This window comes from Oppia nitens, unplaced genomic scaffold (genome assembly GCF_028296485.1).
Source record: "Oppia nitens isolate AA-2021 unplaced genomic scaffold, nextdenovo-longstitch-racon4-pilon3 scaffold39_pilon_pilon_pilon, whole genome shotgun sequence".
Classification (NCBI taxonomy): domain Eukaryota; kingdom Metazoa; phylum Arthropoda; class Arachnida; order Sarcoptiformes; family Oppiidae; genus Oppia; species Oppia nitens.
The window spans coordinates 523,961-548,457 of NW_026533220.1; the positions used below are offsets into that span (position 1 = coordinate 523,961).

The 24,497-nt window shown below is 27.6% G+C and overlaps 4 protein-coding genes across 4 annotated transcripts; 3 read left to right on the forward strand and 1 right to left on the reverse strand.

Moving 5' to 3' along the window:
• Nucleotides 1–560: 560 nt before the first annotated feature.
• On the reverse strand, nucleotides 561–2,224 carry LOC128957254 (uncharacterized UDP-glucosyltransferase YojK-like). The gene is made up of 2 exons (XM_054302989.1): nucleotides 1,741–2,224; nucleotides 561–1,357 (listed from the first exon to the last, which is right to left on the reverse strand). Exons 1-2 carry the CDS (start codon nucleotides 2,222–2,224, stop codon nucleotides 561–563), a joined length of 1,281 nt encoding a protein of 426 aa, XP_054158964.1.
• Nucleotides 2,225–10,724: 8,500 nt separating this feature from the next.
• On the forward strand, nucleotides 10,725–13,880 carry LOC128957255 (cholinesterase 1-like; the record flags this gene model as incomplete). Its single annotated transcript, XM_054302990.1, has 5 exons — nucleotides 10,725–10,934; nucleotides 11,272–11,622; nucleotides 11,697–12,099; nucleotides 13,011–13,545; nucleotides 13,712–13,880. Coding segments are annotated over 5 exons (1,650 nt in total), but the record flags the coding sequence as incomplete, so codon positions are not given.
• A 1,389-nt stretch (nucleotides 13,881–15,269) lies between these two features.
• Nucleotides 15,270–20,242, forward strand: LOC128957256 (cholinesterase 1-like). Its single transcript, XM_054302991.1, has 5 exons — nucleotides 15,270–15,283; nucleotides 15,573–15,762; nucleotides 16,776–17,159; nucleotides 17,233–17,635; nucleotides 19,704–20,242. The coding sequence occupies exons 1-5, from the start codon at nucleotides 15,270–15,272 to the stop codon at nucleotides 20,240–20,242; spliced, it is 1,530 nt and encodes a 509-aa protein (XP_054158966.1).
• Nucleotides 20,243–21,549: 1,307 nt separating this feature from the next.
• Nucleotides 21,550–24,365, forward strand: LOC128957257 (cholinesterase 1-like; the record flags this gene model as incomplete). Its single annotated transcript, XM_054302992.1, has 5 exons — nucleotides 21,550–21,711; nucleotides 21,796–22,146; nucleotides 22,221–22,623; nucleotides 23,184–23,727; nucleotides 24,215–24,365. Coding segments are annotated over 5 exons (1,611 nt in total), but the record flags the coding sequence as incomplete, so codon positions are not given.
• Nucleotides 24,366–24,497: the final 132 nt, after the last annotated feature.

Sequence of the window (24,497 nt, forward strand, 5' to 3'; positions counted from 1 at the left end):
ATAATATTAATATAATATTATCTTTTCATTTTACAACAACAAAACTGCAATATTTTTGTTGCAAAACTACTAAATCATATGAAATACTGAAATAATTACAAAAAATTAAAAAAAACAAATTGAAAAACAAAAATCTTGTATAATATATATATATTAGAAATAAACTTATACTATATATAGTTTGTTATAATTATAATTATCTTTTTAAAAAAAAACAAATATTATAAGAAAATCATATGAAATTATTTGATAAACTTTATTTTAGGTCAAAAATTTCTATTTTTTAAAAAAATAAAATAATTAGTATTTTAATCAATTTTTTTCGACCAAATTATCAAAAAAAGTTTTGGTAATTTTGTTTTTTTTTTTAAAAATTAAATATAATAATTTAATTTATAATAATTTTTTAGTTTCTACTGATATGACTACTAAATTAACAATTAAAATTGTTGGCAATGATAATGTAAATACTAAAATATAACAATTTTTTAAACTATAAATCATATGAAATTATTTGATAGACTTTAAGTCAAAAATTTCTATTTTAAATAAAATTATAATTATTTTAATCGATTTTTTTCGACCAAATTTTCCAAAAGTTTCGGTAATTTTCGTAAACTATTATCCGATTGAATTCTTTCAGATATTTTTGCCAATTTTTCAATCATATTATTATCGGATAATAGACTATCAATTGTTTCCAATAATTCCGATTCCGAGCACTGGTAGGCATCCAATCGTCTACCATAACCTTTATCMTCMAKACGCTGTGCATTATCRWAYTGATCGCAAAACATTGGCATAACYAWCATTGGTTTACCAAAATAAAAACATTCAGTAACSGTATTGTTACCGCCATGTGTTATAACCAGATCGACCCGACCAAGCACTAGTGTCTGGGGTACGGTTGGCTGACCCCACATATTATCTGGTAAATCATAATCATCGGCTAACAGTCCTTTGGATACAATGAATTTGTTTCGGGATTTTTCTAGTATACCAATCAATCGTTTCATATTCTCGATGTCTATACCGCCAATAGATCCCATAGATATGTATATAAATTTTCCCGGTTTGTCCATCAATTGGACGGGTAATTCAAACGCTGGTTCGCTATTGATGTACTGTTTTCTCATAAAATTATCGAAACGATAGAAATTGTTGGCCAATGGTCTTAAATCTTGATAATCCAATTCCAGTGGGTAGTCATAAATGGTTAGATAATCTGATTTTGCAATAAATTCGGAATATTCTACTAATTCATTGCCCGGTTCTATATTTTCGGTTATTTTTTTCATTAAATCTATCTTTAATTCTAACCATTTTTCTTGTTGTTGTTGACCGTCTATTGGCAAACCTTTATAATAATAATTAGTAATAATAATTAGTAATAATAATTAGTAATAATAATTAGTAATAGTAATAGTAATAGTAATAGTAATAGTAATAATAATTAGTAATAATAAATAGTAATAATAATTAGTAATAATAATTAGTAATAATAATTAGTAATAATAATTAGTAATAATAATTAGTAATAGTAATAGTAATAGTAATAGTAATAATAATTAGTAATAATAATTAGTAATAATAATTAGTAATAATAATTAGTAATAATAATTAGTAATAATAATTAGTAATAATAATTAGTAATAATAATTAGTAATAATAATTAGTAATAATAATTAGTAATAATAATTAGTAATAGTAATAGTAATAGTAAATGAATTTAACCTAAACATAATGGTGGTAGACGATGATCCTGGTCACTTAGGACAACCAATGGATTACAACTGCATACCGTAACCCACGGGATACCTGAGCTGATTACCGATTGTATAGGCTTTAATTGGTCGCACATTATAACATCGGGACGTACTAAACGTATTGCTAGATCAACATTGGCCTCCAATATAGGTTCGGCAATTGGCCATTTTTTATTTAGATTTTTAAAATAATTAACTAACTTATCAAACGGTTTTAATTGGCTACCAATTATACCCAATTGTAATTTTTGAATAGCATCTTGGTAGATTGTTTTCATTGAATAATTGTTATCATGGTTGCTATCATTTAGCACGGGTGGCAATGACCACAATGGACACTGTTTGATACCGTACTGGCCAAGTATGTCCGACCATTGATCACTGACACCCAGCCAACAATCGTGTCCGGCATCCATCAATACCTGTGCCTGGCCAATGGCCGATAGTACATGGCCCATTAGATTGATTGGCAAAAATAATATTGTTAATTTTTCGCACATTACAAATTTTGTTTTTTAAAAAAAAAATAAAAAATTAATAAAAATTTAAGATTTTTAATATTTGCCACCAAAAAAAAAAATTTGGAAAAAATAATAATAATTTATTAACAAAGTTGACTATTATATACTACAGATTTTTTTTACAAAAATATATTATTTATTTACTTAATAAAATTGATTGATTTATATTATTATTGTTGTTATATTAAATAAATAAGTATTGATAGCATTAGTAATAAATCATTATTCAAAATAAAAATATTTTAAAAGTCATCATTATATGATGAAAATATAACTGTATTATTATTATTATTATTATTATTATTATTATTATTATTATTATTATTATTATTATTATTATTATTATTATTATTATTATTATTATTATTATTATTATTATTATTATTATTATTATTATTATTATTTTTGTATATCACGGTTGTTCCGGTGTGATCACAGTTGTGTCGGCCACTTTTGGTGGCAGAGACACGACTGGTTAGACTCAACTCAAGTCTAGTACTTTTCTTACTGTTCTACAACTCTGAAGTATCACTGCTTTTTGCATTTCATAGATCTTAGTTTTTCTGATTTCCAGTGATTCCAAACTTAGGGCCAGATTTTTCGGTATTACGGCCATTGATGACAGGATTATAGGTATGATTTCAACTTTCTTAATGCGCCACATCTTATTGATCTCATAGGCCAAGTCTGTATATTTTCGGCGTTTCTCACTATGCGTGTCCTGTAGTTTGTGTGTTAGTGGGACCGCTATGTCTATTATGTACGCCTTATCTTGATGTTTGTCTACTAGTACTATATCTGGGCGGTTGTGGGCCACAGTTTTATCTGTTCTTATTTCTTTATCCCAGTAGAGCTTGGCTCTGTTGCTTTCCATTACACTTTGTGGCTCGTATCTATAGTATGGTAATGGTTCTTTGATTAGTCCGAATCTTATTGCCAATTCCTGATGTATGATTTTGGCTACTTGGTTGTGACGGCTTAGGTACTCGGTGTTTGTGAGTACTTTACACCCATTTAGTATATGTTCTATTGTTTCGGACTCCATATGACACATCCTGCACTTGTCTGTTGGTATATTTAGCTTTTGGATGTATTTCTGATGGTTTCGTGTCGGAATCACTCGATCTTGTATTGCCATCATGAACCCCTCTGTCTCTCCATGAAGACCGGCGTACTTCAACCATTTTGTAGACATTTCTTCGTCTACGTGTGTTTGGTTGAGTTCTGCCCGGTATCTTCCGTGAAGTTCTTTTGAGGCCCATGTGTTAATCCTCTCTTTTTCATTTTGTATTTCTATTTGATGTTCATTATTGCTGAGATTTAGAGGTGTGTAGTTGTAATCGAGTGTTGATGTTATTTTGTGGAGCTCTGAGACATTGCATTTTTGTTGATGGTATTTTCTCAGCAATTCTCGCTGTTTGGCTTCAAGGCTTACAATGTTTAGTAACCCTCTACCCCCATGTTTTCTACTAACACATAGTCGTGCTACAGAACTTCTAGGGTGGTGTAGTCCAAACATTGTAAGTTGTCGCCTTATATGTCTTTCAATTGTCTCAAGTTCTGTTTTACTCCATTTTATTATTCCGAACGAGTATGTCAGTACAGGTATAGCCCAAGTGTTTATTGCTTTGAATTTGTTGTTTGAGTTTAGTTGAGATTTTAGTATTTTTATTATTCTTTGGTTTAATGTTTTCTTTATTTCTTCTTTAACTTCTGTCATTTTAGATTTATGCATTTGCTTAATTCCTAAGTACTTATATATATCTCCATTTTCTAGTGCCTTTATATATCCATTTTCAGTTTCGTATTGATTTCTTTCAGAATAGACTCCTCTTTTCAGTTTCATTATAGCACATTTATCTAATCCAAATTCCATATTTATATCATTGGAGAAAGTTTCTGTTGTTTTTAACATTGCATTTAAATCAGATTCTTTTTCGGCGTATAGTTTTAAGTCGTCCATATATAGTAGATGTGTTAGATTATATTTTGTATCACTTGATTTTAGATTTACGCCTTTTAGCTTTTTAAGTAGTGATGACAGTGGGTTTATGGCTAAGCAGAACCACAGAGGACTGAGTGAATCTCCTTGAAATATTCCTCTATTTATTTTGATTTCTGTACTTATTTTTGTTTCATTATTAGTATTGACACACAATTTAGTTTTCCATTTTTTCATCATATTTTCTAATGTGTTTATCAGTGTGTTGTCAATTTTATATAGTTTTAACACTCTTAATAACCATTTATGTGGGACTGAATCGAATGCTTTCTTATAGTCTATGTATGCCATTTCAAGATTTCTATGTTTTTGACGAGCTCTTATTGTTATAATATTGTCTATTGTTAATTGCTCTTTACAGCCCATTGAGTGTTTTATACAGCCTTTTTGTTCTTCAGCTATTATGTTGTTGTTACTTAAATGATTATATATTTTTGTTGATATTATGGATGTTAGGATTTTATACATTGTTGTTAGGCAAGTGATGGGTCTATATTTGCTGGGATCTGATGTATTTTCTGTTTTTGGGAGTAGATATGTTATTCCGGAAGTGAGGAAGTCATCGGTTTGTCCTGTTTTTATTATTTTATCCATTGCTATTGCCATTGGTTGATGTACTGTTGTAAAGTGTTTGTACCAGAAGTTTTGTATTTTGTCTTGTCCTGGGCTTTTCCAATTGTGGGATTTCTTGAGGGCTTCGGTTAAGTCATCTTTAATTATATTTACTGAAGTCATAGGTGGTATTTCTTTATTTTCATCTTCAATATCATTTATCCAATTAGATTCTTTATATTCCTTTGGGTTGCTCCAGATTTCTTTCCAGTAGTTTTCTATTTCATCTATTTGTGGTGTATGGTTAATATTGCTTGAATTTATTTTGTTTTGATTTCTATAGAACATTTTTTCGTTATTATAGAACATTGTATTTTGCTTTCGTCTTTCGCTTTGTTGTTTATATCTTCTGATTCTTTGTGATAGTGCTTGAACTGTTTGTTTTAATGTGTCGTTGTAATTCCGGATAATAGCTTCAAATTCAGGTTTTCCAGGTTTTGTCTGTAATAATCGGTATATATCTTTTAATGATTGGTTAAGTCTTTTTGATTTGTTTCCATTTAACACTTGCGTTATTCTTCCTATTACTTGTCTTTTCCCTTCTATACGTGTCTCTATTCGCTTTTGCCATTTAGGTATTATATTTTCTTGATTTAGTTTTGTAGTTGACATGTGTTGTATTTTGTAGCCTAAGAGTCTCGATACTGCTACTGCTGCACAGTATGTTATTGTATTAATTGTGCTCAACGACATGTTATCTTCGATGTAATCTTTAAGTATATCATTAATTGTTATTATTGTAGATCTTGTTTTTACGCCACTTTTTATTTTTGGTAACTTAGGTCTGAGTTCTATTTCAAAGTCTTTATATTGTTCTAAAGAAGTTTTTAGTTCATTTTCTGCTGTTATTCTATTTATTTCATCATTTGTATTGATTCTGTTATCTGTTGTTGTAGGTGTCTCTTCCATTTCTGGCACTACTTCTACTGTGGTATTTAATTCAGTTGTTTCATTTAATGATAGTTCATGTGCCACTTGCTGTTTGATTTCTTGTAATTCTATTGGGGATATTTTATTATTCTTTGCTAAGAATCGCCGCTGGTCTGCAATCCTTTGTTCCGTTACATTTAGTTCTGGATATTTCTGTTTGAATGCTAAGTAAATTTGGTTTCTGTAATCAGTCATATTTGTTTCGAGTCGAGTTGATCTGTAGTATTCGCGCATTATCAAGGTATTCATCTCATGTGTCCATTTCATGCGCTTTTGCGATTTTTCAACCAAATTGGTCAGTTGTCGCTGAGAACCAGCTTGAACTGAAACATTTTGGAGGTTAGTCTGATTTTGTTGACTAGTCTGCGGTCGCATTACATCACAGCTTTGCCCGCATAGCACATCACTGCGTGGGATATGATGCATACTTAACGAACTGCAGTCAATGCCTACCTGCTGAACGCGGGATTTATTTGAGAGGGTACCTCCCGAACACCCCCCGTTATTCCTTCGACTACGTGTAATCATAATTATATATATATTTGTTTTTGGCCTTTTTACGGGGTCCCAGTCCCTAGAATAAGCTCAACACTAACATGTGTCTATTGCCACCCATTTCTCACCACTAACATGTGTTTGTTGAAATAGGATTTTTTATTTTTTGAAACAAAAGTGGCCATTGCGTGTGAGGACGAGTAACTACTCGAAGGGTGAAGAGACATCCTTGCGGACGTCTCTTCGGGGTGGGGGCACCTTTTTACTGGCACCCCCGGGTGGGGGCACCCTTGCGGGTACCCCCAGGTGGGTACCGATACCGAAGTACCGATACCCGGGGTCGGGCAGAAACTCGTCCTCACTTAGCACCCCGCTTTCCCCATACTACTTAAGTTGGCCGTCCTAAACAGCGTTGGTTGGGCAGGGACGGGAAGCACAGTTAAAACAATTTTTTTTTCTCAGAAAAATTGCTTTACCACATCGGGGCTCGAACTATAGATCTTACTCTCCATTACACTACATAGCCCTACACACTAACCACTACACCACTGTGCCTCCTCTTTTTATTATTATTATTATTATTATTATTATTATTATTATTATTATTATTATTATTATTATTATTATTATTATTATTATTATTATTACTATTATTATTATTATTATAACTGTATTGAATTTTACTTTTTTTAAATTTATTTTGAATAAATTAATTGATAAAATTTTTATTGTTTTTTTTATTGTTTTTGTTGTTTAGGTGCTAATATTAATATATATATATATTTTACTTTTATATATTTTTATACTTATATATATATATCAATATATATATATATTTGCCTTATAATCATAGTTTCGATGACATTTAAAAAAAAAATTATTTTTATACAATTAGAAATTTTTGTTATTTTTGTTATTTTATTATTTTTGATTTTTTTAAATTTGCAAATAAAAACACACAAAAACTATTTTAAAAAAACTATTTAATGATATCTATCTTTATTTTAAATATATATATTTATAGTTTAGAGTTAATATCTAATAATAATAATAATAATAATAATAATAATAATAATAATAATAATAATAATAATAATAATAATACTTGAATATATAATTATAATGTTTTTGAACAGAATATTATCAACAAAAACAAGACAATCGTGGAAATGGTTGGCCATAACTACTGTCAATAAATTGAATTTATCTGCCGGTGCGTCAACAGTTCGTACGGTATCGACAGGTCGTCCGCAATGGTTATCCCTATCGTCAACCCATCAACAACAACGACAACAACATGTATACAGTATGTCGTTGACTACCTGTCAAAGATTTCAAGACAATAGACAATTAGTCGATGATTATGACTATAAGGATATAGAGAATGCTAACAACAAATGGCACCTACGATTGGCACCGGAAACGGGTTATACAGTAAATGTCGATTACGTCGATACCAATCCTTCTTTGGGCGATGAAAACAATTGCCAGACAATTGTGGCAATGCATGGAATACCGGGCAGTCATCGGGACTTTGGCCGCTTAATCAAACATTTCGGCGGCGACGGCGGTGACGGTGGTGTCGGTTGTGTCGGTTGTGTCGGTGGCGACAGCGGTGACGGTGGTGTCGGTGGTGTCGGTGGTGTCGGTGGTGTCGGTGGTGTCGGTGGTGTCGGTGGTGTCGGTGGTGTCGGTGGTGTCGGTGGTGTCGGTGGTGTCGGTGGTGTCGGCGGTGTCGGTGGTGTCGGCGGTGTCGGCGGTGTCGGCGGTGTCGGTGGTGTCGGTGGTGTCGGTTGTGTCGGTGGTATCGGTGGTGTCGGTGGTGTCGGCGGTGTCGGCGGTGTCGGTGGTGTCGGTGGTGTCGGTGGTGTCGGTGGTGTCGGTGGTGTCGGTGGTGTCGGTGGTGTCGGTGGTGTCGGTGGTGTCGGTGACAACGCCAGCGGCCGTCGTAACCAACAAAACGTTGTACGACTAGTTGTACCTAATTTTCCCACTTTTCAAGACACGGATCGTTTGAATAGTTTCTGGCATTCAAGCGAAGAACGATCACAATTTCTCATCGATTTTCTTCGTCAACTGAATATCCGTAAAATCGATTGTCTGGTCTGTCATTCGGGTTCAGTGTTCACCGCATCGCATATCTGGTCATCAATTAGTCAAAAATCATTGAAAATCAATAGCGTATGCCTACTGTCGACACCGGGACCCAAGATATTCACACCGCTAGGCTCGGCGTTTGCCGGCACTGTTACCCATCTAATGCGCGTACAGTTTGTACGCCGACTGTTACGCCAGCGGTGGTCGGCATCWCTACCGACTCCTGTACGCCGATTATTACCCACGATTGGACTTAGCGGCCAATTGGCCAACATTGACCAATTGGCTATGTTGTTGGCTGTCTATTAYTTAGCCGATACTGATGGCCAGATTGTCCAGCGAATCAAACAGTTAAGCGATAAGCAAATACCGACAGCGGCTGTCATTGGTTTAGCCGATCGGTATAACAGACAGGAAATCTATGACAATCTATTGGATATATTGGGCGCCGACACTACTGGCGATAATATTGTTGTCGCCAATGATAGTGATGTCGACACTACTATTGGTGGCCTAGAAATTGATGGCCAAACCGATGGTGATCGATGGCTACGTGTAGTGAAAATTTCAGGCGCCGGTCATTACCTGTTTCATACCCATCATAAACTGGTTCATCAAATTATTGAACAATTGATTGCTAAATAATTTTTTAGTTATCTATATATATATATATATTAAATATCGGTTTGGATATTTGGTTTTTAATTAAAAAAAACAATATTTAATATTATTTGATATTAATTTCCCAACTAATTTCAGACATACAGTTTTGGTTTGTTTTTTTTTAAAAAATAAAATAAAATGATTATTATATTTATATATGTTTTTAGCAATTTGTTTTTTTTTTGAAAATAGATTTACGAGTCTAGGGTTGGTTTTTATTTTAAAATATAAAAATATGTTTTTTACTAATCTATTGACTAATTTATATTTTATATCGATATATATATATATATATAATTAGTTTAGATTAGTATTTAGTTTAGAAATTTAGATTCAAAATAAATAAATAAATATTTTTTTTAAAAAGTCTAATAATTCTAAAAAAATAAAATAAAAACCTTATATAATATAAGGATTTATATATATATATATATATATATATATATAAAGATTTATAAGGATTTTTATACTGTATATATTATTTATATATATATATAATTGATTTTCTAGTTTAATACTTTAGTCTAATACAAATGCAATAGTTTTTAAATTTTTTTATTTTTAGATCAATAGATTGAAGTTAACAATTATTTAGCTAAATATTTATATTTTATAACTAACACTAACTAAAAAACATTTTACTGTAAAACAAATTTTTTTCAATTATTACTATTATTTAGCAATAAATAAATTATATATATATATATATATTATTTAATTGTATTAAATTTTTAACTAATAAATTTTATTCACTTATTTAATGTTTAATTAAAAATAAAATAAAACTTTCCTTGATGTTTTATCTTACTTTATTATTATTATTATTATTATTATTATTATTAACTGTCAAAAAATAAGTTTATTTTAAGTACAAATGTTTTGCACTATGCATAGCAACATTGATTGTAATGTTTTTTTTTATTATAGTATAAATTGATAGTTGATTGTAAATTAGTCAATAGATTAGTAAAAAAAAATAATATTTTTATATTTAAAAATAAAACCAAACCTAGACTGAAAAATCTATTTTCAAAAAAAATTTCTAAAAACAAATATATAAATATAATAATAAAAAAATTTTGAATTTAAAAAAAAATTAATGAAAATTTTATTTCTCAAATTAGTATCTAATAAAATTAATTATTGTTTTTTTTTAATTTAAAAAACAAATATTCAAACCGATATCACTACTCTAATATATATATATATATAAGTAATTTACAAGTTATCCTTGAGCAAATAATAAAATATTTGGGTATAATTTTTATCAAAAAATTAATTACAGTTAGATAAGTCTATGTTTATATACGGTATAAGTTTTTAAAAAAATATGTACACAAAATGCACTTAAAAATATATATTTATAATAATATACAGTAGTTATAATACAAGTTATATCAAATTTTTATACTAAAATTTAATAATAAGTTTATAAACTAAAGTATTTATAAATAGTTAAAAAAAAATTTAAATTTAAAATAAAAATTATTAACAATTTAGCATTAGTAAATGTTAAAACAATAAAATATATTATTTTGTTAACTAATTTAAAATTTTCGTATTTTTTTATTATTATAATTAATCATAATAATGAAAAAACAAAATTTTTTGAATTTATTTAATAAATTAAATGTATTATTATATGTAGTGTTTATTGCTAATAGTGTTAGTTGTATTGATGATAATAATTTTGTAACTGTCAAAACATTGTCGGGAACAACAGTTAGAGGACAGACACTACATGTGCTTAATAGAGATGTCCATCAGTTTCTGAACATACCGTTTGCCGAACCACCAGTTGGTGACCTCAGGTTTGCCAAACCGGTGCCAATTAAAGAGCCCACAAAGGTATTACTTTAAGTTTGTTTCGTAATGTATGTATATATATATATATATATATATATGTATATGTGTGTATATGTGTGTGTGTATGTGTGTGTGTATGTGTGTGTGTATGTGTGTGTGTATGTGTGTGTGTATGTGTGTGTTTATATGTGTGTGTTTATATGTGTGTTTATATGTGTGTATATATGTGTGTATATATGTGTGTATATGTGTGTGTATTTGTGTGTGTATATATGTGTGTATATTTGTGTATATATATATGTGTGTGTGTGAGTTTGTGTGTATCAGTGTGTTTTTGTAACTAATAAAATACATTTTATAAATTTTATTATTTAATTAGGATGTCATCGATGGCACCAAACCGGGAAACTCTTGTATACAAAACTTGAGTCCAGAAATGAAACAATTTATAGGAGATTTGCAACAAAGTGAAGACTGTCTGGTACTCAACGTATGGACACCGAGTCTGGAGACTACTGGCCTCAAACCGGTCATGTTTTGGATATATGGCGGCGCTTTCAGTTTGGGTTCAATATTTCAAACCGATTATAACGGATCGGTTTTGGCCACCAATGATGTTGTGTTTGTTGCGGCCAACTATAGAGTGGGAGAACTAGGCTTTCTATACGGGGCTCACGAGTCGGCACCGGGAAATGCCGGTCTATACGATCAGTTATTAGCACTCAAATGGGTTGGTATACTAAATCATAAAAAATTACGTCCAGAGATATAATAAGTTATAATTTTTATCGATGTTTTTCTCAGATAAAAGATAATATTGAAAGTTTTGGCGGTGACCCCAATCAGGTAACTATTTTCGGTGAAAGCGCCGGCAGTATGTCTGTATCGGCACATCTACTATCGCCACTATCCAAAGGCCTATTCAAACGGGCTATTATGCAAAGCGGGTCATTGATGTTCAATAAGGACATACCGGCCTCAGATACTGTCCGAGCACTCGGTAAAGCTAAACAATGGGCTCAGAAACTCGGATGCGATCCCTATGACTATGAATGGTTGGCCTGTTTGAGATCAATAGCCGATCCCAACCTATTTAATCAGTTGCCAGAAAATGGTGGTCTATTTCAAGTAAATTTCCCGGTATTTGGTACCGAATTTTTACCCCATATTCCACAAAAAGCATTCAACAAAAAACTCTACAATTATGGTATATAAATTGTTTTTGTATTTATAATGATTTTAATTTATTTTGAATTAGTTTTTAAATAAAAATATTAGTTTATATTAATATTTAGTTATTATATTTATATTTACACTATTAATATTTACACTATAATAGTATAAATTGTTTATTTATTTTAAAAAATAAATAATTTTAATTCAATTAGTTTTAACTAAATACGATTATATTTTGATTATTATATAAGATATTATTTTTATTAGCTAAACTATCAAGGTTATAAATTATTAGTTATTTAATTTTTTCTATATTAAGGTATAGTCCGTAAAGTACTTATCAATCAAAAAAAAATTATATAATAATTATACTGTTAAGTCATAGTTGTTTCAAATTGCACCTAAAATTATTTATTTTTTATGTGGTAATGATTTTATATAATAAATTAAAAATTGTAATAAATAATAATATAATAGATAGAATTAATAACACAAAATAGACTAGGTTAAATACATTTATATTAATAAATTGTTTTTATAATTTAGTACAAATTAATTATTTAATAATTGCAATTATTAATAAAATAATTACAAAGCCATTTAATATTAAGTGTAAAATAAAAAATATAGTTTAATAAATTTTAAACTTAATTATATTAAATTTAAATTATCTAACATCATATATATATAGTATAGTATAGTATTTATTATATTAATAAATTAATTTTTAATTTCCAAATAGATGTAAATTTATTATTACAGTAAATATATAATATATAATAAATATAAATATTGATAATAATGTTATTAATGTTGCACTCAATATTTTAACCCAAATTGTAAATTAAATATTAAGTTATAATAATAACTATTATTTCTAACAATACATTACTTTATTATTATTATTATTATTATTAATTATATAATTTCTATATAAATTAGATGTTGAACTAATAGCCGGTGCCACCAAAGATGAAGGTCCAATGTTAGCCATACTGTTGTATCCAATACTTATGAACCCGGAGTTCAATGTTACCGGACTAACCAATTTGGTCGCCGAAATTAACGACCAATTGTTCCGCAATGTAGACGTCCGTAAAGCAGTGGACTATTATTTACAAGGAGTCGACGACCGTACAGATCCAGTCCAACTGAGACTGGCTTTCAGCCAACTATACGGCGATCTATTGATAACATGTCCGGCCTATCGTTTCGCCCGCCTGTTTGCGGCCAACAACAGCCCGTCGGACAACAACAACAACAATGTTTGGTACTATCGATGGAATTATGCGCCAACCGGTGGCCCGCAGTTTATGGATCCGAAATCGTTAGGCTTTCCCGACAATACTATAGTACACGGTATTGATATGGGTTTTACATTTGGCCAGCCATTACTGGAACCGACACTGTTTACCGAAAAAGATTATGACTTTACCATTGATATCATTAAAATGTGGACCGATTTTGCAAAGTTTGGGTAATTATTATTATTAATTAATTTATTTTTTTTTGTTTTTGAAAAAATATTTGTTTAATTGATAAACAAATTTATGATTTATTAAAAAATATATTATTTTATTTAATTTTACTTTAAATATAATAAAACTATATATATATATATATATATATATATATATATATAGTAATCCAAGCAAAGATTGGCCTAAATTATTGGATAAAACTACCGGTGCTATCAAAGTCAAAGATCTGACACCCGATGACACAAAAACAACACGTGTTTTGGACAACCCGTTTGAGAGCACGTGCGACGGTGTTTGGGATTATTATTATTAAAATAAATATTATTATATGATATAGTAATTAATATTTTTTTTATTAGCAACTAATTAATAATTCATTAATAATTTTTTTTAATAAAAAATTGTTTTTAAAAATCATAGAAAATATTTCAAACAATTGATATAAACAAAAAAAAGCAATCAATAAAATATAAAGTTATAACATAAACATAAAGTAGCTTAAGCAAATTTTGGAAATTGATATTTTAATTAATATATTTTAATAAATAATATAATTTTACACATATATATTAAATTTTAGATCAATCGGGCCAATAATATTATAGTTATTAAATAAAATAAATTTTGATTATAATGGGAGGTATACAAAAAATATCAAACTTTGAACCCCCAAAAAACACCAGTCCCTGGGATCAAATGTTATGAAATTTTTTATGGATTATGTTTGCGGAACAGTTCCACACTTTCCTAAAAACATCTATTGATAATTATAATGTCACCAAAAAAATTTCATAACATTTGATCCCAGGGACTGGTGTTTTTTGGGGGTTCAAAGTTTGATATTTTTTGTATACCTCCCATTATAATCAAAATTTATTTTATTTAATAACTATAATATTATTGGCCCGATTGATCTAAAATTTAATATATATGTGTAAAATTATATTATTTATTAAAATATATTAATTAAAATATCAATTTCCAAAATTTGCTTAACCGCGCCTGCTACTTTTTATCATTTTTTTTAAAAAAATAATTTTATTGGTTAGTTATATATATATATATATTGATTTAAATTTTTGGTTTAATTGTATTAATGTACAGAAAAAAATAAATAATTTTATATTACAAAAATTTTATTTAATTATTTAGTACTTAATAAAAATAAAACTCTCTCTCTCTCTCTCTCTCTCTCTCTCTCTCTCTCTCTCTCTCTCTCTCTCTCTCTCTCTCTTAGCGTAATATTTAATACTTTACAATGTATTACAAAATTATTATCACTGTTTTATCATAGTTTTGTTTTTAAATTTTAATTTAGTAAATAATCGTAGTAAACATAATACAGTATATATTTTCTAAAAAAATAAACATAGAATCAAAAAATTAATTTCAAAAAACTTTAATTATTAAAAAGATATATATATAATATAAATAAATTAAAAAACATAAAATAAACAAACAAAAATAAAAAAAACCATAAAATTATCAATAAATATAAACAAAAATTTTGGAGCAAATATCTAGAATATTATGAAATTATTTTACTTATTATTTTTTTTTTAATTATCCAAACCTATATCACTAATCTAATAAAATATATATATATAAATTATTAATATATATTTATATATTTATCAATAATGATATCCTTGAGATTAAAAAATAATAATAATAATATAATGATATTATTTATCCTAAATTGATTAGACGATTATGTTTAATGTTTATACAAATGTATAATTTATATTATATATTAATAATAGAGTTAACACTGTATAATAATAATATACAATGTATTTTTTAAAAATGTATAAATTTGTACAGATGCTTTTTTTAATAATAGTATAAGTTATAAAATAATAATAATAATAGCAAAAAAAATAAAATTTAAATCAATTAATAACTATATTAAATCTGTATTATTATTTATAATAATAATAATAATGCAACAATTTTTATTGAATATATATAATACTTTAAGTATTTTAGTTGAACTATATGTAGTATTTACTACTGATAATAGTAATAATGTTAATTGTATTGATGATAATAATGCTATAACTGTTAAAACATTGTCGGGAACAACAGTTAGAGGACAGACACTACATGTGCTTAATAGAGATATCCATCAGTTTCTGAACATACCGTTTGCCGAACCACCAGTTGGTGACCTGAGGTTTGCTAAACCGGTGCCAATAAAGGAGCCAAAAAAGGTTGGAAATACAGTCTCTCTCTCTCTCTCTCTCTCTCTCTCTCTCTCTCTCTCTCTCTCTCTCTCTCTCTCTCTCTTTCTTTCTATCTATCTATCTATCTTTGTGTGTCTATATATATATGTGTGTGTAATACACACTGTGTATGTATGTATATGTGTGTGTGTCTAAATGTGTGTGTGTATATGTGTATTATGTGTGTATTATGTGTGTGTAAATTATGTGTGTGTAAATTATGTGTGTGTATATGTGTATTATGTATGTGTTATGTGTGAATATGTGTGTGTGTGTGTCTATATGTGTGTCTGTATGTGTGTGAATATGTGTGTGTGTGTGTGTGTGTGTGTGTGTGTGTGTCTATATGTGTGTCTGTATGTGTGTCTGTATGTGTGTGAATATGTGTGTGTGTGTGTGTGTCTATATGTGTGTGAATATGTGTGTGTGTGTGTGTCTATATGTGTGTGAATATGTGTGTGTGTGTGTGTCTATATGTGTGTGAATATGTGTGTGTGTGTGTGTGTCTATATGTGTGTCTGTATGTGTGTGAATATGTGTGTGTGTGTGTGTGTGTGTGTGTGTCTATATGTGTGTCTGTATGTGTGTCTGTATGTGTGTGAATATGTGTGTGTGTGTGTGTGTCTATATGTGTGTGAATATGTGTGTGTGTGTGTGTCTATATGTGTGTGAATATGTGTGTGTGTGTGTGTCTATATGTGTGTGAATATGTGTGTGTGTGTGTGTGTCTATATGTGTGTCTGTATGTGTGTGAATATGTGTGTGTGTGTGTGTGTCTATATGTGTGTGAATATGTGTGTGTGTGTGTGTCTATATGTGTGTGAATATGTGTGTGTGTGTGTGTCTATATGTGTGTGAATATGTGTGTGTGTGTGTGTGTCTATATGTGTGTCTGTATGTGTGTGAATATGTGTGTGTGTGTATGTGTGTCTGTATATGTGTGCGTCAGTGTGTATTGTAACTAATTAAAGACATTTTTATAAGTGATTTATTTTAATTAGTATGTCATCGATGGCACCAAACCGGGTAACTCTTGTATACAAAACATGAGTCCACAAACTAGACATGCATTTGAAGATTTGCAACAAAGTGAAGACTGTTTGGTATTAAATGTATGGACACCGAGTGTAATGTCGAGCACTACTACTACTACTACTACTACTACTACTACTGGCCTCAAACCGGTCATGTTTTGGATATATGGCGGAGCTTTCAGTTTGGGCTCAATATTTCAAATTCAATACAACGGATCGGTTTTGGCCGCCAATGATGTTGTGTTTGTTGCGGCCAACTATAGATTAGGAGAACTAGGCTTTCTATATGGTGGTCAAGAGTCGGCACCGGGAAATGCCGGTCTGTACGACCAGTTATTGGCACTCAAATGGGTTGGTATATTAAAATCATAAACATATATATCAATTATACTGATTTAATTATTTGCATCACTGTTTTTCTCAGATAAAAGACAATATTGAAAGTTTTGGCGGTGACCCCAATCAGGTAACTATTTTCGGTGAAAGCGCCGGCAGTATGTCTGTATCGGCACATCTATTGTCTCCACTGTCCAAAGGCCTATTCAAACGGGCTATTATGCAGAGCGGGTCATTGATGTTCAATAAGGACATACCGATCACCGATACTGTCCGTGCACTGACTAAAGCTAAACACTGGGCTCAGAAAGTCGGTTGCGATCCCAATGACTACAAATGGTTGGCTTGTTTGAGATCAGTAGCCGATCCCAACCTATTTAATGAGTTGCCAGCAAATGGCGGTGCATTTCAAATCAATTTTCCGGTATTTGGTACCGAATTTTTACCCCATATTCCACAAATAGCTTTCAACAAAAAACTCTACAATAATGGTATTATTATTATTATTATTATTATTATTATTATTATTATTATTATTGCTTTATTATTATAATTAAGACTATTTAATTGAATTAATTTTTGATAAAATTTTTTATTATTTGTTGATAATTATAATGTTTTTATTTAAAAAAAAAACTAAATGCACTAAACTTATATACAGTATTTTTTATACTATGATATGTGATTTTTTTGTTGTTGTATTATTAATAATACTTTATAAATAACATTTTAAAAATATTATAAAATATTAATATTAACGTACAATTATAAAAATATAATATATCTAATATAAAATACTATTATATTTATAATTAGAGTAATTAATATATTAATAAAAAATATGATTTGATTTACATATTTTTTAAAAATACATAATTTAAAATGTAAATGAAAGTTTTATCGATATTTTTTTGATATATATATTTTTTATTATTACATAATAATTTATAATAGTAATCAATAAGCAATGGTTAACTAACTAAATTAAAATTATATACAACTAACTAATATTTATATATAGTTTTAATTTATATATATATATAGTTTTAATTTATATATATATATATAGTTTTAATTTATATATATATATATAGTTTTAATTTATATATATATATAGTTTTAATTTATATATATATATATAGTTTTAATTTATATATATATATAATAGTTTTAATTTATATATATATATATATAGTTTTAATTTATATATATATATAATAGTTTTAATTTATATATATATATATATAGTTTTAATTTATATATATATATAGTTTTAATTTATATATATGAAGGGATAAAAAATTAATATAAAATTTAAAGTTAAAAAACATTTATTTAATAACTATGGGACAAGTGATCACTAGTGTCTTGATTTCCAACTAAAAAAATTATTTTGTCGGTTCAACGCTTATAACTGGGACTTAGTATGTCCACCGAAGTTGACCAGTGGACGCTATTTTTGAAATTTTATTATAACTATAAATAACTATTTGTTGGGTTAGCAACTATAAAAACTTATAAATAATTATTTCATTGATTTTGAAAAATATAAGCATCAAATTGTAAAATATTGCACAAATATATGTAAAAACAAAATGTAATAGTTATATAAATTATATAAAATGTGTAAACTGTTATCAACTCATATTACTTTTTTAACAATAGAAATATTTAGTTTATTTATATAAATCATTTTTGTAAATATGCTAAAAACAAGTGAATTATATATCAGTTGAAATATTTATAAGAAAATAAATAACTATTTCAATAACTATTTGGCTTTTTTGGCAACTATATACAACTATTTAATACAGTTTAAATAACTATTTTAACAACTATTTGACTTTTTTTAGCAACTATTATAACAACTATTTAATAGAGTATAAAAAATTATTAATCAATACACTAGTGATCACATTATTACAGAAAACACAATGATAATAATTAAATTAAAGTTACAGTTTATATATGTTAATAAAAACTATTAGATATTTCTAGAAATGTAATTAATCTAAAAATACATATTATATGAAATCATTTACAGGAAATCATTAACAATTAATATTAGATATCAATAAACAAAATATATTTTTAAATTCAAATTAAAAATATTGAATTTTGATAAACATTTAAATAATTAATTTTATGTAGAAATATGTTTCTACATATATATATAGTTTTAATTTATATATATATAGTTTTAATTTATATATATATATATAGTTTTAATTTATATAAATATATAGTTTTAATTTATATATATATATATAGTTTTAATTTATATATATATATAGTTTTAATTTATATATATATATAGTTTTAATTTATATATATATATAGTTTTAATTTATATATATATATAGTTTTAATTTATATATATATATATAGTTTTAATTTATATATATATAGTTTTAATTTATATATATATATATATATAGTTTTAATTTATATATATATATATAGTTTTAATTTATATATATATATATATAGTTTTAATTTATATATATATATATATATATATATATATATATATATTATATTATAATTTCCATAAATTAGATGTTGAACTAATAGCCGGTGCCACCAAAGATGAAGGTCCAATGTTGGCCATAATGTTGTATCCGATAATCATGAGCCCCGAGTTCAATGTGACCGGACTGACCAATTTGGTCGCCGAAATTAGTGGACAAATGTTCAGCAATATAGACGTCCGGAAAACTGTTGACCATTATTTACGATCGGTCGACAACCGTACAGATCCAGTCCAACTGCGGCTGGCATTCAGCCAACTATACGGCGATCTATTGATCACATGTTCGTCCTATCGATACGCCAGCGAGTTTGCGGCCAACAACAGCCCGGCGGACAACAACAACAATGTTTGGTACTATCGATGGAATTATGCGCCAACCGGTAGTGGCCCACAGCTTATGTATCTAAAAACATTAGGCTTTCCCGACAATACTATAGTACACGGTATTGACACAGTTTTTACATTTGGTTTGCCATTAGTGGCGCCGAAAATGTTTTCCCCTGAAGACTATGACTTTACCATTGAAATCGTTAAAATGTGGACCGATTTTGCAAAGTTTGGGTAATTATTATTATTATTATTATTATTTTTAATTGTTTTTTTTTATTTTTGTTGTTTGAATATATTTTTACTTTTTATATAGTAATCCAAACAAAGTTTGAGTAATAGTTATTTATTTTTTGTTTTTTGTTGAATTTTTTTTTTTTGGATTAATTTATAAACATATTTATGAATTTTTATTTTAAAATGATTATTTTTTAAAATTTTAATTAATATATTTTTTTATTGCTATAAATGAAACTATATATTTAGTAATCCAAGTTTAGGTAAATTATTTTGTTGTTGTTGTTGTTGTTTTAGTTGAATTTGTTTTGATTAATAAATTATTATTTTTATTATTATAAATTATTTTGTTTGAATATATTTAACTAATTTTTATTTTTATTTTTTTTTTAAAAATTTGTTTAGTAATCCAAGCAAAGATTGGCCTAAATTTGTCGATAAAAATACAGGTATCGTAAAAATCAAAGATTTGATACCATATAATACAACAACAACAACAAAAACACGTGTTTTGGTGAACCCGTTTGAGAGCACGTGCGACAGTGTTTGGGATTATTTTTTTTAATATATATATATATATCTACAATGATAATAAATTTTATTAGATAACTAAATAATTTATTGACTGTTATATTAAAAATAAATATTATTATAAGTAATTAAATATATAAGAAATAAAGTTTTTATATAAATCTAAATTTTAAAAAAGTTACCACTACTAAAATTAATGTTTAATTTATTGGCTAATTTTAAATAATTTAAATGATTAAAAAGTTAAATAAAAGTTAAAAAATATTAGAAAATCACATATATATATTTAAATATATTATTAATAATATAATTTTTATTCATTTATAATTTTTTATTTGAGAAAATCACAAATTGTAATGAAATTGTATTTAATATATGAAAATAATAATAATAATTCAATTTTCTACTACTAATAAATATAAAATATTTAGGTAAAACTATTTGTCCTTGAGCACATAAAAAATGTTATTTATCACAACTATGATAATATAAAAATTTAATTTATGTAAAAGTTTATAATAATAATAATAATTTTTTTAAAATTAATACTTTTTAGTATATGTACATAAATAGTTCAATTTTTATCCTAAAATATTTTAGCAATAATAAAAAAAATTCAAACATCAATAAAGTATAACCTATAAATTTAAACCTGGTTTTTATATAACTATAATAATGAAACATAATTTTAATAATTTATTTAAAAACTTAGTTTTATTATACATAGTGTTTGCTGTTAATAATAATAATAATAATGTTATTTGTATTGATAATAATAATGCTATAACTGTTAAGACATTGTCGGGAACAACAGTTAGAGGACAGACACTACATGTGCTTAATAGAGATGTTCATCAGTTTCTGAACATACCGTTTGCCGAACCACCAGTCGGTGACCTGAGGTTTGCCAAACCGGTGCCAATAAAACAGCCCAAAAAGGTATAATATGTTATTTAATAAAAAAATATACAAAATTAAAATAAATTAAGAGAAAAAAATACATATATTTTTTCTTTTAATAAGTATGTTATCGATGGAACCAAACCGGGAAACTCTTGTATACAAAACTTGAGTCCAGAAATGAAACATTTTGTGGGAGATTTGCAACAAAGTGAAGACTGTCTGGTACTCAACGTATGGACACCGAGTCTGGAGACTACTGGCCTCAAACCGGTCATGTTTTGGATATATGGCGGAGCTTTCAGTATGGGTTCAATATTTCAAACCGATTACAACGGTTCGGTGTTGGCCACCAATGATGTTGTGTTTGTTGCGGCCAACTATCGGGTGGGAGAACTAGGTTTTCTGTATGGTGGCCACGAGTCGGCACCGGGAAATGCCGGTCTATACGACCAGTTATTGGCACTCAAATGGGTTGGTATATTTAAATCATTATAGAAATAGATACTAAATAATACTAAACTATAATATCTATCAATATTTTACAGATAAAAGATAATATTGAAAGTTTTGGCGGTGACCCCAATCAGGTAACTATTTTCGGTGAAAGTGCCGGCAGTTGGTCAGTATCGGCACATCTACTATCGCCACTGTCCAAAGGCCTATTCAAACGGGCTATTATGCAGAGCGGGTCATTGATGTTCAATAAGGACATACCGATCACCGATACTGTCCGAGCGCTTAGTAAAGCTAAACAATGGGCTCAGAAACTCGGTTGCGATCCCTATGACTACGAATGGTTAGACTGTTTGAGGTCAGTGTCAGATCCCAACCTATTTAATGAGTTGCCAGCAAATGGCGGTGCCTTTCAAATCAATTTTCCCGTATTTGGTACCGAATTTTTACCCCATATTCCACAAAAAGCATTCAACAAAAAGCTCTACAATTATGGTATAATTGATTTATTTTTTTATGCATTTTATTAGTTTTTTTAAAATTATAAAATATTTATACTATTTTATTTATAATTTATATAATTTTTTGTAACATTTATCAATAGAAATTATTATCATTTATCTAAACATTTTTTGTGTGTATAAGTATATTATATATTTATAAATAATTTTTGATTAACTTTAAATTGAATTTAAACTAAAATTTATATAATATATATAAAATTTTCATGCAATTAGATCAAATTATTAGTTAAATTAATTTTTTTTTAAAAGTTTATTAATACAGTAAATATAATATATATAAAAATATAATTAATTATTTATTAATTATGCACTAAAATCAATATCTTTAATATATATTGTATTTATACTCTAATATTAGTCTAATATTTGAAACTTTTAAATTTTTTTTTTTTAAATTTAAGATTTCTAATTAAAAATATTAAATTATAATATTAATTATTTCTAACAAAACATTACTTTATTATTATTAATTAAATAATTAATTAATTATATGATTATATTTTTAAAAAAAAACTAAAATAAATAAATTAGATGTTGAACTAATAGCCGGTGCCACCAAAGATGACGGTTCACTAATAGCCATAGCACTCTACCCGATACTAATGAGTCCCCAATTGAATGTATCGATATTTACCGATTTGGTGGCCGAAATTAGTGGACAAATTCTCCGGAATATAGACGTCCGGAAAACAGTTGACCATTATTTACAATCGGTCGACAACCGTACAGATCCAGTCCAACTGCGACTGGCATTCAGCCAACTATACAGCCATCTATTTATGACGTGTACGACCTATCGATACGCCCGCGAGTTTGCGGCCAACAACAGCCCGTCGGACAACAACAACAACAACAACAATGTTTGGTACTATCGTTGGAATTATGCGCCAACCGGTGGCCGTCATCCGCGTATGGATCCGAAAATTTTCGGCTTTCCCGACAATACTATAGTACACGGTATTGACATTGAACTAACATTTGGTCAGCCATTACTGGAACCGACACTATTTACCGAAAAAGACTATGACTTTGCCATCGATATCATGAAAATGTGGACCGATTTTGCAAAGTTTGGGTAAATTATTATTATTATTATTTTTTATTGTTGAAAAAATATTGGTTTAATTGATAAATAAATTTATGAAAATTAAAAATATATATATATATATATATATATTATTTTGTTTTAATTTTATATTAAGTTTAGGTAAATTATTATTATTATTACTATTTTTGTTTTTAATTGTTTTATTTTTATTTTTGTTGTTTGAATATATTTTTACTTTATATAATAGTAATCCAAACAAAGTTTTGAGTAATAATTATTTATTTTTTGTTGTTTTTGTTGAATTTTTTTTTTTGATTAATTTATAAACAAATTTATGATTTTTTTAAAATGATTATTTTGTTTAATTTTATTTAATATATATTTTTTTACTATTGATATAAATGAAACTATATATTTAGTAATACAAGTTTGGATTCAATTATTATTGAATTTAATGAATTATTTTTATTATTTTTTAATATATATTGTATCCGTTTTTTTCTCGTTTTAATAGTAATCCACATAAAGATTGGCCAAAATTTTTGGATAAATCTAATGGTATCGTAAAAGTCAAAGATCTTACAGCCGATGATGACTCGACACGTGGTGTTTTGGTGGACCCGTTTCAGAGCACGTGCGACAGTGTTTGGGATTATTATTTTTAATATATATATATATATATATATATATATCTACAATGATAATAAATTTTATTAGCTAACTAAATAATTTATTTACTGTATTTTTGATAATATAATAATTTATTTTTGTTAGTATTATATAAAGTATAATCTAAC